The following is a 15,991-nucleotide window of genomic DNA, read 5'->3' on the forward strand; positions in this document are numbered from 1 at the left end:
TACTTACAGAAAAAAATAAACTTCAATAATAATCATCCATTTTGCGATTTTCATCTAAGACATTCTTTTAAAAGTGTTGTGGCCGGAGTTAACAGGGTCGGTCGGAGCATTACAGGCTAAAGAGATGAAGTTATTTTAATTTTATTATGATAAGATCAGTTTGAATTTGAAAATTTGATTATAAAAATAATATAAATAAAAATAATACGTGGATATGACATGTCATTGACAGCAGGACTACATTTTAATAACGTTAGAGAAATCTGTTAAATTTAATAAATTTGACACTTTTTAACAACTTTGTATACATAAATAGAATTTTACAACTTAATAAACAAATTTAACACTTGCGTCCAACTTTATAAATAAATTTGACATTATTCCCATATTAAATTACATAAGTTATGTCTATTATATAGACATTATATTGAGCTATAAGTAAACTAATAATATAATATAATATTAATATAATATAATATACTAATGATATTATCACAATTTATATAATATTGTGATAATATCTTACATATATTTTATCTTATATTCTAACCTTCCTTAACATGGAATCAAATCATTGTACGAACTCTCAAACCAAATTATCATATTAATATCTCAAAACATAAAAATTCTCTTAAATGTCAAAATACAATTTTCCAGTAAAAAGTCTCAAGGGTGTCTTTCTAACATTTAGAACATCTTTAAAATGCATTTGGAAAACTACTTACTGAACCTAAAGCAAAATAATCTCAACATAGGCCGAAAAACGAAACCTGCACAAAATGAACTCTAAAGGATTTTAAAATTCAATTTCCCTTTCTCCTTCTGCTTCATTTTAATCATCTTGAATCTATTCACACACATCACGTAACACATTTAAAGTTGAATCACATAGTCAAATTGGAAGACATCTAGTTAAAACACAACGATCATAATTTATTTCACATACGATTTTTGAAAGTTCATAATTTTACATGATGAATTAAAGTAAGTTAGAGATTTACAATGCTTACAAACGACTCTAATGGAAATGGAGACTAATTTCTCGACTGTAGGAAAATTCGATCCCTCTCAAAACTAGAAAAATGATTGCTTCCTCCTCTTCGATCTCGATCAAATGACTTCTTTGAGTTGTGTAAGACAGCCAGGTTGATTTATTTTTATTGGCTATTGGGTCCTTTTTATGTGGTGAAACTCAAATATTTTGGCCCACAATTTAAATAGCCATTAGAGTTATTTTTTACACATTTCTTCCCATATCAAATAGTGGGATGGACACATAATTAACATGTCAGTTTTTAGCAGACGATTATTTTTAGATATCAGAGAGAATGACAATTTTTTGAGATTAGGAGGACTGTGTTTTAGGTCAGAAACGAGTTGTTTGACTGCATAATCAAATTTTAGTTTCTTCTTCTCTCACTTTTATTATTCTTAATGTTTATTGATTTAAGTAATTGAGTTAAATTATATATATATATATATATGTTGTCCTGTGCAATTGGTGGCAATTTGTGATTGTGTAAACAATGTTTATTTATTGGAGAAAGGTCTCGTGGTTTTATTTTTCACATTAAAGAAGTTTTTCACGTTAAAAATATTTTTTCTTACGTTGTGTATTATTTTTTATTATGTGTTCTGATTTGCTCCTCTAGTTACATTTGTCTTCTTTTACTGTAAAATCGAGTGGAGGGATCGTATAGCGTTTTCCAAAAAAGCTTGTGTTAGAGATGTTCTAGATATATATGCGATCAAGTAAATAAGAGGAAAGATCAATCACTGGTGCATCAAAGAAGAAGGGGTGCATCAAAGAATAAGGGGTCTAGTACTTGATTGAATCTGTCCGTCCGGCTGATATATATTATTAAAATTAATTTAAAATTAAATTATAATATTTTTGTGTAAAATTTGACAATTATATAAATACATTAAATAATTAAATTCAGTTATCACAAATATAAAACCTAATTATTCTTATAAATAACATTTTTAATAATATTAGTTTACATGTGAAATTATATTTTCTAATATTTTAATTTAATATCGTCTTTAGTTTTTTATTATTTTAATTAATAAATTTAGTTAAATATATTTAATTTAAAATTTTTATTTATTAAACTAATTTTATTTTCTTAAACTCAATATATCACATAATAAAATTATATACTAAAGAATAGTTTTATAATAAATTAAAATAATAAAGAATTATAATTTTTTTTTATTAAATTATATATATTTTTTAATTAATAAATTGATTTTTAAATTAGAATTCAATATATTTATAAACAATTAATAAATTAAATTATACAAAAAAAATTATATTTGAATTATAAACAAAATTTAAATAATTAATTTATTTTTATATTATAATTCATTATATTTATTAAGAGAAAATTTTAATATATAATAAATTTTATAAAAACATTATAATAAAAAATCAACATAGAAACTGAAATATTTAAAAATTAGAGAATTCAATAAATAATATTAAACTAAAATAATATATACATAATATATTTTATTAATAATTTAAAATTTATTGAAAAAATATAATAAAATAAAAATAAATATTGAACTTAAATTATTAAACTATAATTCTAAAAAAATAATATCTAAAATTTTAATAATTATTTATTTATTTAAACATAATTTTTTTTAATTTTGTATTTATGTAATAAAGTTAAAATTAATAATTATAGAAAAATATATTAATTTTAAAATTTATAATAATTAAATAAATTAATAAAATAAATAAATTCCTAAAATAATGTTTTTAATAAAAAATAACTAAATATTAATATGGTTTTAAATATATTTTTTTATAATTATTAAATTAATATTTTATTTATTTTTGTACATGTATAATAAATTGAAAGTAGTTATTATAAAAAAAAATATACATGTTTTGTTTTAATTTTTAAATTTTAATTTATATAATTAAAAAAATAAATTGTACATATAATTTTTAATTAATATAATAATAATATCAAAACAAAAACATATGAATATATATATATATATATATATATATATATATATATATATAATTTGATATTAAATATATAATATTAATAATTTATTAAGTAAATATATTTTTAGTTAAATTTAAATTAATATTTATTTTAATTTTAATAATATTTCAAAAAGTTTACTTATTTAAAATATTATAATTTATCTTAAATCATCATAATATTTTTTAAAACAATTCAAATATATTTATTAATAAGTTGAAAAGGAGTAATACGATAAATAAATTTATTGGTTGATTGTAACTAAATATTTAAATTAAAATAATTAATGTGTTTTTATTTTGCTTATAATTTTAATACAAATATAAAATTAAAACAAAAAATATACACAAAATTAAATTAAAATTTAAAAATAATTATTTATATATTAATGCAAAATTAATAATTTAAACATAATATTATTTATTATACTATTATATAATTATAAATAATATATTTTAAATAAAATTTTATATTTATAAGTATAAAATTTTGATATACCCAAATTAAATGGAGAGGTTATTGTGATTATAATTTTAAAATAATTTAATGGAGAGGTTAAAAGTAAATTATAATTAATTATTGTGATAATTAAATCTTAATTAGGAAAATTAATTAAAAATTAAAAATTAAAAATATTTATTTTACCCAAATTAATCTAAAAAAACAGATTGAAATAATTTAATTATGATTTCAAATAATCATTTTATTAAAAATAAAAACTGTTAATTCAGTGTGACCGAAACCAAGAAGATTGGTTGCATCAGAAATTCTAGTCATCGTATCAGCGCTTGATGACCTAGAAAGAAGCCACACATGCCGGTGCTGCCAAGCACACACGCACTCGGGTTCACACATGATTAGATAACGGGGACGCTAACCCCGTTATCCCATACACCCAAAGGCCAGACAGAACGTCAAACGATGGACGGAACGCCAACAGAGCGTTCATTTAAACAAAACGACATCATTTTGTTGTTGTTGTTCTTCTTCTTCTTCTACGCGAACGCCAACGAGATTTCACCCACTAGCACGTCTCTTCCTCACCATCATTAGCCCTATGGTTTGAATTCAAAACTTATACTAGAGCTAGGCTGCCAAGGACAAAACAGAACGAAGAAAAAGCAATTTCAAAAGCAAAATTGAAGTTGAATTCGACTATGAAACCGACCTAGCTCGGGTATAAATAGTCTCTAGGTGTTCTTCTTCCGATCCATCAAACATAATCCAAACATTAAAGCTTAATTACAGATCTACAAAGAACTCCGGTGATTGTCTTTTTGAAGAAATTGTTCCAGCGATCTAGACTTCGATTCAGGGTTTGAGAAAGCTTCCTACCGATCATTGGAGTGTTCTTCAATCAATTGTAAGCTTCTAGACTTATTGTAATATAAGTTAGGATTCAAAATTAGATTTTTCCAAGTTTGATCAGGTTGATCTTATTTATGGCTCAATTTTGTGTTTTCTTTAGTAAAAATCAATCCCTAAACGATTTCTAAGCTTTTTGTCGAAAGATATTTCAATCGAAAAACCCAAATTTGATTTGAAAATCTGGAAATTTTGAATTTCACATTTTTAAGCTTGAATTTTGATTCAATTAGCTGTCTAATATGTAAACATGTTAGGATGATTTCTAAATCTTAAAATCAACATTCCGATCATGTTTGATCCAACTGAAATTTAAAAAAAATGAGTTTGAATTTCAGTTTTAAAAATTGTTATAAAGCTTGATTGATGTTCTTGTTTTGGTTGTGTTCGACTATAAACATCATTTCAAAGTTGTTGGAACAATAATTAGACCATAAGATAGCCTAAATTAAAAGTTCCCAAATTTTGCCCTAAAAACCATTTTGAAAAATCAGTTGTTGTAGAGTTCGATTAATCGGGTTTAGGGTTAGGGCTTATGATCCCTACATCCATATGAGTTGTTAGCAACTTACATATCATGTTTTCATGATCTGTATCTAAAGTTACAAGACCTGCCATCTTCATACCAAATGAAGAACACTCGATCCTCTTGGACCGAGTCCTGTAAGACCGAGGACCGAGAATCCTCAGTCTTGTTCGAGACCAAGGACCGAGAAAATTGACCTAGGACCGAGACCAATGACCGGTATTCTTGATCAAGGACCGAGAAACTCGACCGATGATTTTTACTTAAGACTAAGACTCGTAGGTCCCACGACTGAGAAATCTAGATTTGGGACCGAGGCTCCTCGACCTAGGACCGAACAATATGAGTTCAGGACCGAGTCTCCTAAACCCTATGACCGAACCCTCCAGTCTCTTGAGTAAGTATTCTGAGCCCCAATCTAGACCACTCTCGGTTTAAACCGAGCCCATCTAGTTCAAGACCGGTATAAACGGATCCAAGCCCTAGGACTTCAGTTCTGAGGCCTGTTTGGTTATAATTTTCAAAATCCAAAAATATTTTTGTAATTTTGGATCCCCAATCCATTTTCAAATAATCTCGATAGGTCAAAAAATAATATTAAAATATTTTCGGATATTTCCCAAACAAATATTTTGACTAAAGCCCCGTTTGGAATTTATTTTTAAATTATTGTACTTTTTTGATATTTCTTAGATAAACACAATCGTAGGTACGCACTTCTATATAACTTTGTACAATTATTTACGTTATCTAAATATATCATTGTTTAAGAATCTCCGAATTACTAATTAAAGGAAATAAATGTTATAAATAAATCTTTTGATAATTAGATTTTTAAATAAAATTGTTTCCAACAAACAAGAGAACATATCGTGAAAGTCATTTCCCGAGCGTAACAAAAAAACAAACTTCTTATGGAAACTCTAGTATAAAGTACGTTTATACACGTACCTTTTATTATTATTTAAAAATTATTTGGCAACTCTGTTTTCAAATAAATAATTTTTTTAAAATTAATTATGTTTGATTAATTTAAACTAGATTTCAAATCAAATTATTATTGGATTACAATAAATCTTAGATTATTAAAATTTGAATAAAATTGATTATTTTTACATAATTAATTTGAAATAGGTACCGTCAAAATCTATAAAAATAATATTTTATTTTAAAAATATGTCTAACACGCAAACTAATGTTGAAACACATCGAATCACTCCGGGCTTCTATTACCACGTGTCCGCGATCCGCGATCCCAGAGTTACAATATTATATAATTATAAAATTAAATAACAATTATTAAGTTTGTGATTATTTAAAAATTAAACTTATAAAAACTAAAAATAAAAAAGGTAAGAATTAAATATTAATCAATATTATAAAATAAATAAATATATAAATTTATTATTATTTCTTTTATACTTAAATATTTTTCTTTAAATAATTATTTATTAAAATTAACTATGTATATTAGCTATTTTTTTAATTTTATATATTTCAAAAATATTTTATAAAATATTACTTTTATTTAGTTTAATTATAATATTAAGTTTTTATAAAAACATATTTAAAGAATGAAAAAATAAAACTATTTTATATTAATATGTTATTAAAAAACAATTGAAAAGTAAATTATAAAATATGTAAAAATTAAATAAAATATATGTGAAAATTAAATAATAAAAAAATACATTTATCTAAAATATTAATAATATTTATTTTTGGTAATAATGATTTAATGCTTTCAAATTAATTAATTATTTATTTTATTTATTTTGTATAAATAATTTAAAATATTTTTTTACATTAAAAAACGATTGAAAAGTAAATAATAATATATGTGAAAATTAAATAAAATATATGTGAAAATTAAATAATAAAATTAAAAATAAATTCTACATTTATCTAAAATATTAATATTATTTATCTTTTGATATAATTATTTAAAACTTTGAAATTAATTATTTATTAATTTTATTTATATTTGTATAAATAATTTAAAATAATTTGTGTATTTAAATATTATAACATTTATAATCTAACTATTTTTTTATATCTAACTAAAAACGGTCAATTATACTTAAACTAAAAAATATTATAAATGTATATAAAACAGTTAAACAATATCATTTAAATAAATAAAAAAATCATAAACCTTAACAAAAAAAACTAAAATAATATAACATAATTAAAGCCAATTTAATATGTAATAAAAGAAAGCAATTTAAAAACTAATCTCTTTTGTTTAAAAAAAATATTAATTATAATAATTATTATTATTTAACTATTTATTTAAAGATAATTATAATTATTTCTTATATTAAAAGGTTTTAAATATTAAATTTAATATAATATTAAACTAAATTGTTATAAGAATTACCATCTAGTGTTAAAATATGTAGAATAGACAAAATTATTTAAAATTACAAAATTGTCTAAAATTTTTACTTCAATTTTCTTTTCAATAATTATCAATTGTGTAAAAAACACAAATATTATGAAGAAAATAAATAAAAACCAATCCACCAGTACTTAGTAGACACTGTCTTACTTAAAGTTACAAATCAATCTAACAAACACCAAAAATAACCTACAGAGAGTTCTTTTCAATTATTGGCTGCGGTTTGGTTAATCAAACAACAACTAAGCCAACTTGAGATCAAAATTCAAAATGATTTAAAAACAAGGTTGGTTCTCCTCCATTGACTGTAAGAAGTTGCAGGTTGAGTAAATGGAAGCAGCAGCTGCTCGAACAGCTAATTCCCTTTCCTGATTATTGTCAGCAGCAGAAGAAGTTAATCTGGAGGAATCCATGTTTTCACTATGAATCTGCATATCTTTAACCTGCTTCAGCCAATTTTCCTGAAATGTAAACCATTAATAACAGAGATTGTTTCTGATCAATATCATTAACAAACTTGCACTCACCAGTTTTTGTTCTTCATCCGAAAGAGACTTGTCCATCTGATCAAATAAAGCATTCCATCTTGTTCGATGTGCATTATAATTATTATTATTCGAAGAACTTTTCATGCAAATTAACTGTTGATCTGATAATTCTGTAGAAATCAGCAAAGGTAGTTCTGTCCGGATCACAGCACTAACTCTCTTCCTACTTCGTTGAAGGGCTGCATTACATGTTATTCATTATGTGATCGATCGATTACCAAATATTATTATCCTTCACTTGAAAATAAAACTCACCAGCAAGTCGTCCATTTATGTCTTGATGAAGAAGATCCAACCATTGTGAAGCAACATCAGCAGCTGAAAAATCAAATAGCAAAATTCTTAGTTACTTTGTTTAGGAAATCAAAAATGGGAAAAATACGAAATCCAGTTGGGGTTACCTTTGATAGAAAGATGCGAAACATCAGTCGAGTTCATACTAGTAGATTCCTGGTTCGATTTCAAAACATCAGCATTCACAAAAATCCTCTCTTCTGTCTCACTACTTGTCTCATCATCATCATCATCATCATCGTCATCATCTTCTTCAACCGACAATAATTCACCACTATGCTGATTGTCAGTACTCTTTGCTATGTCTGCCTGTTTCTCGGACTGGACCAAAGCTTCGATTATGGAATGAACCTGTTTACTGTTCCTGACATGGTTTATAATCCCGGGATTCAATCCGTTTAGTAATCCACTAGGGGCAGCGATTTTCGCAAACCTGTCAACTTGCTCCTTCTTGGCAAGTTCCATTTTCTGCTTTATGATCATTTCATTTTTACTACTCTTGCTCACCCTTGGTGGCTTTGGAATTGGTATGCCTCCATGGGAATTAGAGGAGAGAAACCCGTTTTGTTTCATCTCTTTCCAGACTTTCATTGAATCTCTTTTTTCCAATGATCCATCGGTAGTGCTCGCACACTCAGAATCATTCTCTGCTGCTAACTTGAACCGTTTGATGTTCTTATTGATCGTGCTAGAAACGGCTTTTTTTGCATTAAGATCCAATTTGAAACCCCTCAAGCTCTCAGCGTTGTTGGCCTCAACCTTATTCAGATCAAGAGGCAACCTTGTTCCACTTCCCCCCTTTGAAACATCTGAATTCAAAGATTTGAAAACGTTTTAAACAAAACTAACTAATAATTGGATCTGATAAAAAGATATTGATTGGATTCACAAACATTAAACTTTGATTGGCCAGCAAACAGAAAAGAATAAATCATGTTACTACCTCAGATGGTTTTACAATAAACATTAGAACCGCAAGCAGAATTATATGGGTAAAGGAAAACAAGGAAGAAATATCCTTTTTGCAAGTATTGTAAGATGAATGGTCACACTCAATAAGGTTTCTTCAAAATTGTTGGATATACTGACTGCTACAAGATACTAAAGGATTAAAGAGCTAAAGGAGCTGCAAATATGACTAATAGACCATTTGGAAGAGATCAAGAACACCATACAAAAACTTAAAACGAGTTGGCATGTAGCACCACTTGATACTATCCATGCCATAAAGCCTCGCCCTTTTCCCATCAAACGAGAAATTTGAGCTGATCAAAAGGAGTCCAGTTCATTTAATTGGATGTAGTTTTGTTTTAAATATGAAGTCAGGAATAAAACTTTCTCTGGAATGATCAAACATATCACAAAGGGGAATCCTGATAGATAGAGGCTACATATAATGACAGAAAGGCAGACATAAACCTCTAACAGCAGCATCAAATTTGAAATAAGAGGCATAGAACGTGTTTTTATACAGGCTATATGACATTGAAAATGAAAAGATAAACACCCAAAATCAAATTACTGAATTCAAGTTGCTGATTTGATTCAAATGAAAAGATACGCCCAAACTCTTAAGTGAAAAGAGGCATGAATTATCTAATTGTTGAAGAATTGAATTCAAATGTTTTGAAATCAACTTGCTAAGAGAATAAAGATAGATGGGTATAAGAGAACGTCTAATGAATAAGTAGGTCTGATTAGATATGAACTAACATAAAAGACCCATGAAATCAACAAAAAGAATTCACCTTCCGATCTAATAACAGAATCAAGATCTCGCAATTTCACCCGCTTTCGTCCGGATTCCGATTTTCCTTCGCATCCATCACTCCTCCCCTTCTCCGCGACCAACGTTGACTACAAACATAAAGCAAAACCCAATAAGCTGTTTGAACTGAAAAAGGATATGTTAGCATCTATCGCCATAAGAAGAATCAAAAGCAGCAGCAGCAGCAGAAGAGTAAACCTCCGATCTAGATCTAGATTTGAGAGCCACACTTGACTGACCCTCAACAAGTTTGTCTTCCATAAAATCTTATCCACACAAAAATTAGATCATGGGGGGTTTTCACCTCTCAAGCTTCAGTGAATAGAAAACCCAAATTTTGCAATTTGGGTAAAAGTTGGGGCTTTTGAAGAAGGAAGAGTGTTGATTTAAATTCAAAGGAAATAAGACAATCTCTCTCTCTCTCTCCCTACTTATGTTGTTTTCCTAAAACTAAAATGATTTCAAATTCAAATGAGAGAGAAACATATTGAAGACGAATGTTGGCGCCTTTGTTTGATAGGAGGAACTAAGGCAGCCGCCTAACTATTGGACCACAATTTGTTCTCTCTCCTAATCAAATGTATTTTTCATGTAAAAAATAAATGAATTATTTTGTACACATGTTTTACTATTTCCATGACACTTATTATTTAACAAAGTAAATACTTTCCATTTAATAGAAAATCTGCATATTATATTATATTAATTTAATTCAGATACACCAATATTAGATAATATCTCATCTGCATATTGAATATTAGTAATTATTCTTATAGTATGTATTAGGATTTTGATTATTTCTAAATCAATATATAGAAAACAATTAATTTGTTTTAAAAAATAAATATATATTTTTATTTGGATTGATGAATTGAAATCACAATCTTTATTTATTATGTATAAATATGTTATTGCTGTAGTGAATATAATATAATTATGATATAGACACAATAAATGATATTTAATTTTAATATTTATCTAAATGAAAAATTAGTAAATTTTACCCAATTAAATATAATAAATATTATATTCTTAAATTTAAATCAAAATATAAAATTAATTAATTGATTTTAATTAATTAATGGTCCAATATTTGAAATAAAAACTTAAATATGAAAAAGAAATACAATTATCAGTTTAGAATATATTAATTAGAAAGGAAAAATTGTATCCATTGAAAATGTAAATTTACGATGAGGTCGCGTAGGGTAGACACTACCGTAGGCCAGAGTTTCAAAATTATCGGTCTATATTTATTATATGGTAAATTGTGCCTTATTTATTTAAATTAATAATTTATTATCTTCAAATAATAATTATTAATAATTTAAATATTAATATTTTAAATACTAAATATATTAATGAATTTAAATAACCCACTAAATATATTAATGAATTATTTAAAGATAATGAATTTAGTTAAACAAACACATCATATTATCGTTCTCATCCCGTTTTTATTTCGGGAATTTTTGTAATACCAATATCGTGTAGCTTGTTTTCGTTCGGTTTCAGGAAATTTCGTGGGGACCGTTAATAAAATATTTAAAAATAAATTAAAAAAAGTTATATAAACAAATTTTTTAAGATAATATATATGATAATATATTAAAATTTTATATTATTATAAAGAAAATAAACTTACTATTCTCGCTAATTATCTTTAAAAAAAAAATTGTTAAAATATTTACATTTAACAATTATTGTGTTTTTATTCAACTTTTGTTTTTTTTCATTTAACCCTTCAAATCACACTCATGGATCCTACACACCAACAATCTTTGATTTCATTTATTCTCTCCTTTAATGGATCATAATCAAGTCGCGGACTATGTCGCCTCATATGTTTCTCTTATGTGTCTATCATCAATATTTGTTGTGTGATCATATGTTTCGTCCTCTTGTTCCTCTCTACAGTTGAACACAACATAAACACGAGTAAACATCATCACGAATCACGATAAGAGTATGAATTAACATGAGTATATACACTACAAGTTTGCACATTAATCAACACTAACACGTTTGCACATTAATCAACACTAACACTAACACGAACAATGACTACCTCACTAATGCATATATTCATAAATTAATATCAATTCTCTATTAATTTGCTCTATTTGTTTATTTTTGTCATTTTTAGTCATATTTCTTTTTCAATGCTAAGAGTCATATATTAATCCATATCACATGGCTAGCTCCATGCAAAAATTGTTAAAATATCTTGATCTATTAAGGCAAATTGATTACAAGATAAATTGTTCAGTTGAAACAGGACATCTGTCAATGCTTTTCTTATTATATGTTGTATTGCATGCATGAGCATATTTAAGTCCAAAGAGAACCTGCAAGATGATAACAATGAAATATCATTCATACATGGAAGCCATATCACATGACAATAATTGAATACAACATCAATAATAATTGATATGTTTGGTTGATGATTTGAATACTGGAATTGAGAAAGTGACAGTTGATTTGAGAATATGGTGTTTTTATCCAACCTTTATTTTTTTCTCATATAACACTTCAAATCACCCTCACAAATCCTAAACACCAACAATCTTTCATTTCATTTATTCTCTATTTTAATGGATCAAAATCAAGACTTCGCATGTATTGTCCAAAATCGGACCAACCCTTGTCGTGTTTCTCTTGTGAACCATAATCTTATCATCAACATTTGTTTTGTGTTCATATGTTTTGTCCTCTTAATCATCTCTACGGTTGAACACGACATAAGCACGAGTTAATACCATCACAAATCACGACACGAGTATGAATCAACACGAGTGTATACACTACACGAGTATGATTTGCACATTAATCAACACGAGTAAAATCACAACACAAATATGAGTCGAATATGAGTATGCACATTAATCGTGTTGATCACGAACAATGACTACCTCAATAATGCATATATTCAAAAATTAATAACAGTTCTCTATCAATTGCTAGGTTTGTTTATTTATGTCATTTTCAGTCATATTTCTTCTTCAATGCTAAAAGACATATACTAGCTCCATGCAAAATTTGGTAAAACATCTTCATCTATTAAGGAAAACTAATTATTGTGTTTTTATCCAACCTTTGTTTTTTTTCATTTCCCTTCAAATCAACCTCACGGATCTTACACACCAACAATCTTTCATTTCATTTACTCTCTCTTGTGATGAATCAGAATCAAGTTGTCACCACCAATGTTGTCCCAGCTCGGACCAACCCTGTTCCTCTTATGAACCATCGTCTTATCATCAACATTTGATTTGTGTTCATCAATTTTGTTCTCTTGCTCATCTCTACTTTTGCACACGACATAAACACGAGTCGACGCCATCACAAATCACGACACGAATATGAATCAACACGAGTATAAGCATGACACGAGTATGTGTTTGCACATTAATCAACACAAACTCGGACTCGGACTCGGACTCGGACTCAGACTCAGACTCGGACTCGGACTCTCCTAATTATTATATATATTTTTTTATATGAAATGTTAAATCAAATTATTTATCTCATATTATTTAATTTGATTTTTAAATTAAATTGAAATATAGTTTTATTTATAATATTAAATTTTAAATATTTAAATTTAAATTATTTTATAACTTTAATTATTATTAATATATTTATTAATACATATATAATAGTAATTTAAATTTTATAAGATTAGAATAATATACATTTGTAATTATAATAAATATTTTTAAATGTATTTTAATCTAAATTAATAATAAATTGTTAACTATTAATATTAAAAAGTATTAAATTTATAAATATCATTAAAAAAAAGTGTACCAATAAAATATATTGATCTAATTAGATTATTTACAAGTATATATGTATTTTAATAATTAAAAATTCATGTTATTAGTGTATTTGTTTTTTCATATTTATTAATAGTGAAGTTGATTTGAAAAAAAAAATCAATAATTTTTATTCATTTATTTAAGGAGATTTTTCAAGTAAAAAGTGTATTTCTTTTTCTTACAAATTATTTTAATCAAGATATAACAATCATCATATATATATTATTATATTTAATTGATTTAACTAACTTTAATATTTAAATTTTAAAAAAATCAATTATAATAATAATATCTATTCTTACAAAATAAAATACAATTTTATTTCTAAACATTATTAATAAACTCACAATATTAAATATTAACTATAAATAAAATATAATTTTAATTTATAAAATAACATGATTAAATCTCAATTTTATAAATTAAATAAAAAATTCATTTATAAAATTAATATTTCATTCTTAAAAAATATAATAAAATAAATAATATATTAATAAATTAATTAACAAAATATTCATATATATTAAAAATGATTAAAAAAATCGTTTAACCATAACCAACAAAAATATGACATAAAAATAAAATTTATTGGTTTGAAAAATCATATTAGAATATATTAAGTGTTAATAGTTAGTCTAAATTAGGTTCTATTAAAAAAAATATTTATTTAACATTTTAATTTACTTAATTAAAAAATAAATTAAATTATAATTTTTTTAAAAAAAAATAAAATAAAATATTAATTTTTAATATTAAAAAGATTGTATATTCAACCTAAATTAACCGTTAATGTTAATGTTAACTTATTAAATAAATAAAAACGATCTTATTTTACTTTTTAGAATAAATAAAAAATTATATGTTCAACATAAGTTAATGTAAATATTAAAATAATAAAAAAAAAATTATTTAATAACCTAAAAAAAATATTAAAATTAAAAAAGTTAAATACTGAATAGTCCCTGAAAGTTTGGATATTAGACTACTTGGTCCCTGAACCAAAATAATAGAACCCGTTAGTCCCTACCGTCCAAAACGGTTAGTCAAAAGCCTTTTGACTGTTAAATAATGACCATTTTGCCCTTGCCTTTTTTTAAATTAAAAAAAAATTAAATTAAATTAAAACCTAACCTAACCTAAATCTAATTTAACATAACCACAGTGCAAGCGATTGGGATTTAAAATCAAACAAACCAAAGAAATCTCCCGTCGAAGCCAGTCGAACCCCTTCTCCCAAATCGGGATTTGAAGGGGAATCCACAGTGCAAGTGATTAACGACGACCTGGGCGACTGAGGCAAGAGAACGATTGGTGTTAATATGAAAGAATGCAAGATCTGTAAGTAATCCAAGCTCGTTCGGTAGATAATCGACAATGTCACCATGGTTGAGATCGATTCCGGCGACTATTCTTATGGAAGGATTGTCTGGAGGCGGTGCACAGTATACATAGGTGTATGTACAGACGTTAGATCCAACCCAGTTGGTTGTGAGATTGAGAGGATCTGAGAGAATGGCGAGCTTCAAAGCTTGCAAAGCAACATATGCATTTCGGAGTCGAGGATTTTCGAAGGAGAGAGATGGGTCTACTGTGTTACATTCTCAGCTTGAACGTAGGTGGTGATGAAGAAAAGGAAGAAGAAGAAAGTAATGGAGTTGGTTTTCTTCATCTCAGATTAGACATCCGACGCTCCTACGAATCATCGGCGACTGAAGGGCTCCTCTCCGGCGGAGGGGATATTGATTGAAGAAGGTAGCTTTCTTTGTGCGATCTCGACTAGGCGACTGTGGATTTAGGTTAAATTAGATTTAGGTTAGGTTAGGTTTTAATTTAATTTAATTTTTTATTTTAAAAAATGTAAGGGAAAAATGGTCATTATTTAACAGTCAAAAGGCTTTTGACTAACAATTTTGGACGACAGGGACTAACGGGTTCTATTATTTTGGTTCAGGGACCCAGTAGTCTAATATCCAAACATTCAGGGACTGTTCAGCATTTAACTCAAATTAAAATTATAAAATAAAATGAATTAAATTGAGAATTATAAAATTATATTAATTTGAATTCATTTACAATTGTAATTGTAATTCTTATTTTTAAATGGCCACATACATAAATATTTGAATTAATATATCAAGCAAACTTAATTCATTTAACCCAATTAATTTATAAAAAAATTCATGAGTAACATTTTAAATTTTTTTTTATGAAATTATCTCTTAAAATAAATATACTCTTTATTTTAAATTAAATTAAT

At 26.0% G+C, this 15,991-nt stretch overlaps 1 protein-coding gene across 1 annotated transcript; it reads right to left on the reverse strand.

Annotated features, from left to right (window-relative positions):
* Positions 1 to 7,335: 7,335 nt before the first annotated feature.
* LOC124926326 lies at positions 7,336 to 10,360 on the reverse strand. The gene is made up of 6 exons (XM_047466527.1): positions 10,109 to 10,360; positions 9,891 to 9,999; positions 8,250 to 8,951; positions 8,104 to 8,166; positions 7,828 to 8,027; positions 7,336 to 7,761 (listed from the first exon to the last, which is right to left on the reverse strand). The coding sequence occupies exons 1-6, from the start codon at positions 10,169 to 10,171 to the stop codon at positions 7,576 to 7,578; spliced, it is 1,323 nt and encodes a 440-aa protein (XP_047322483.1). The 5' UTR covers positions 10,172 to 10,360; the 3' UTR covers positions 7,336 to 7,575.
* Between the last annotated feature and the right edge of the window lie 5,631 nt (positions 10,361 to 15,991).

Source organism: Impatiens glandulifera, chromosome 2 (genome assembly GCF_907164915.1).
Source record: "Impatiens glandulifera chromosome 2, dImpGla2.1, whole genome shotgun sequence".
In the NCBI taxonomy this organism is placed as follows: Eukaryota; Viridiplantae; Streptophyta; class Magnoliopsida; order Ericales; family Balsaminaceae; genus Impatiens; species Impatiens glandulifera.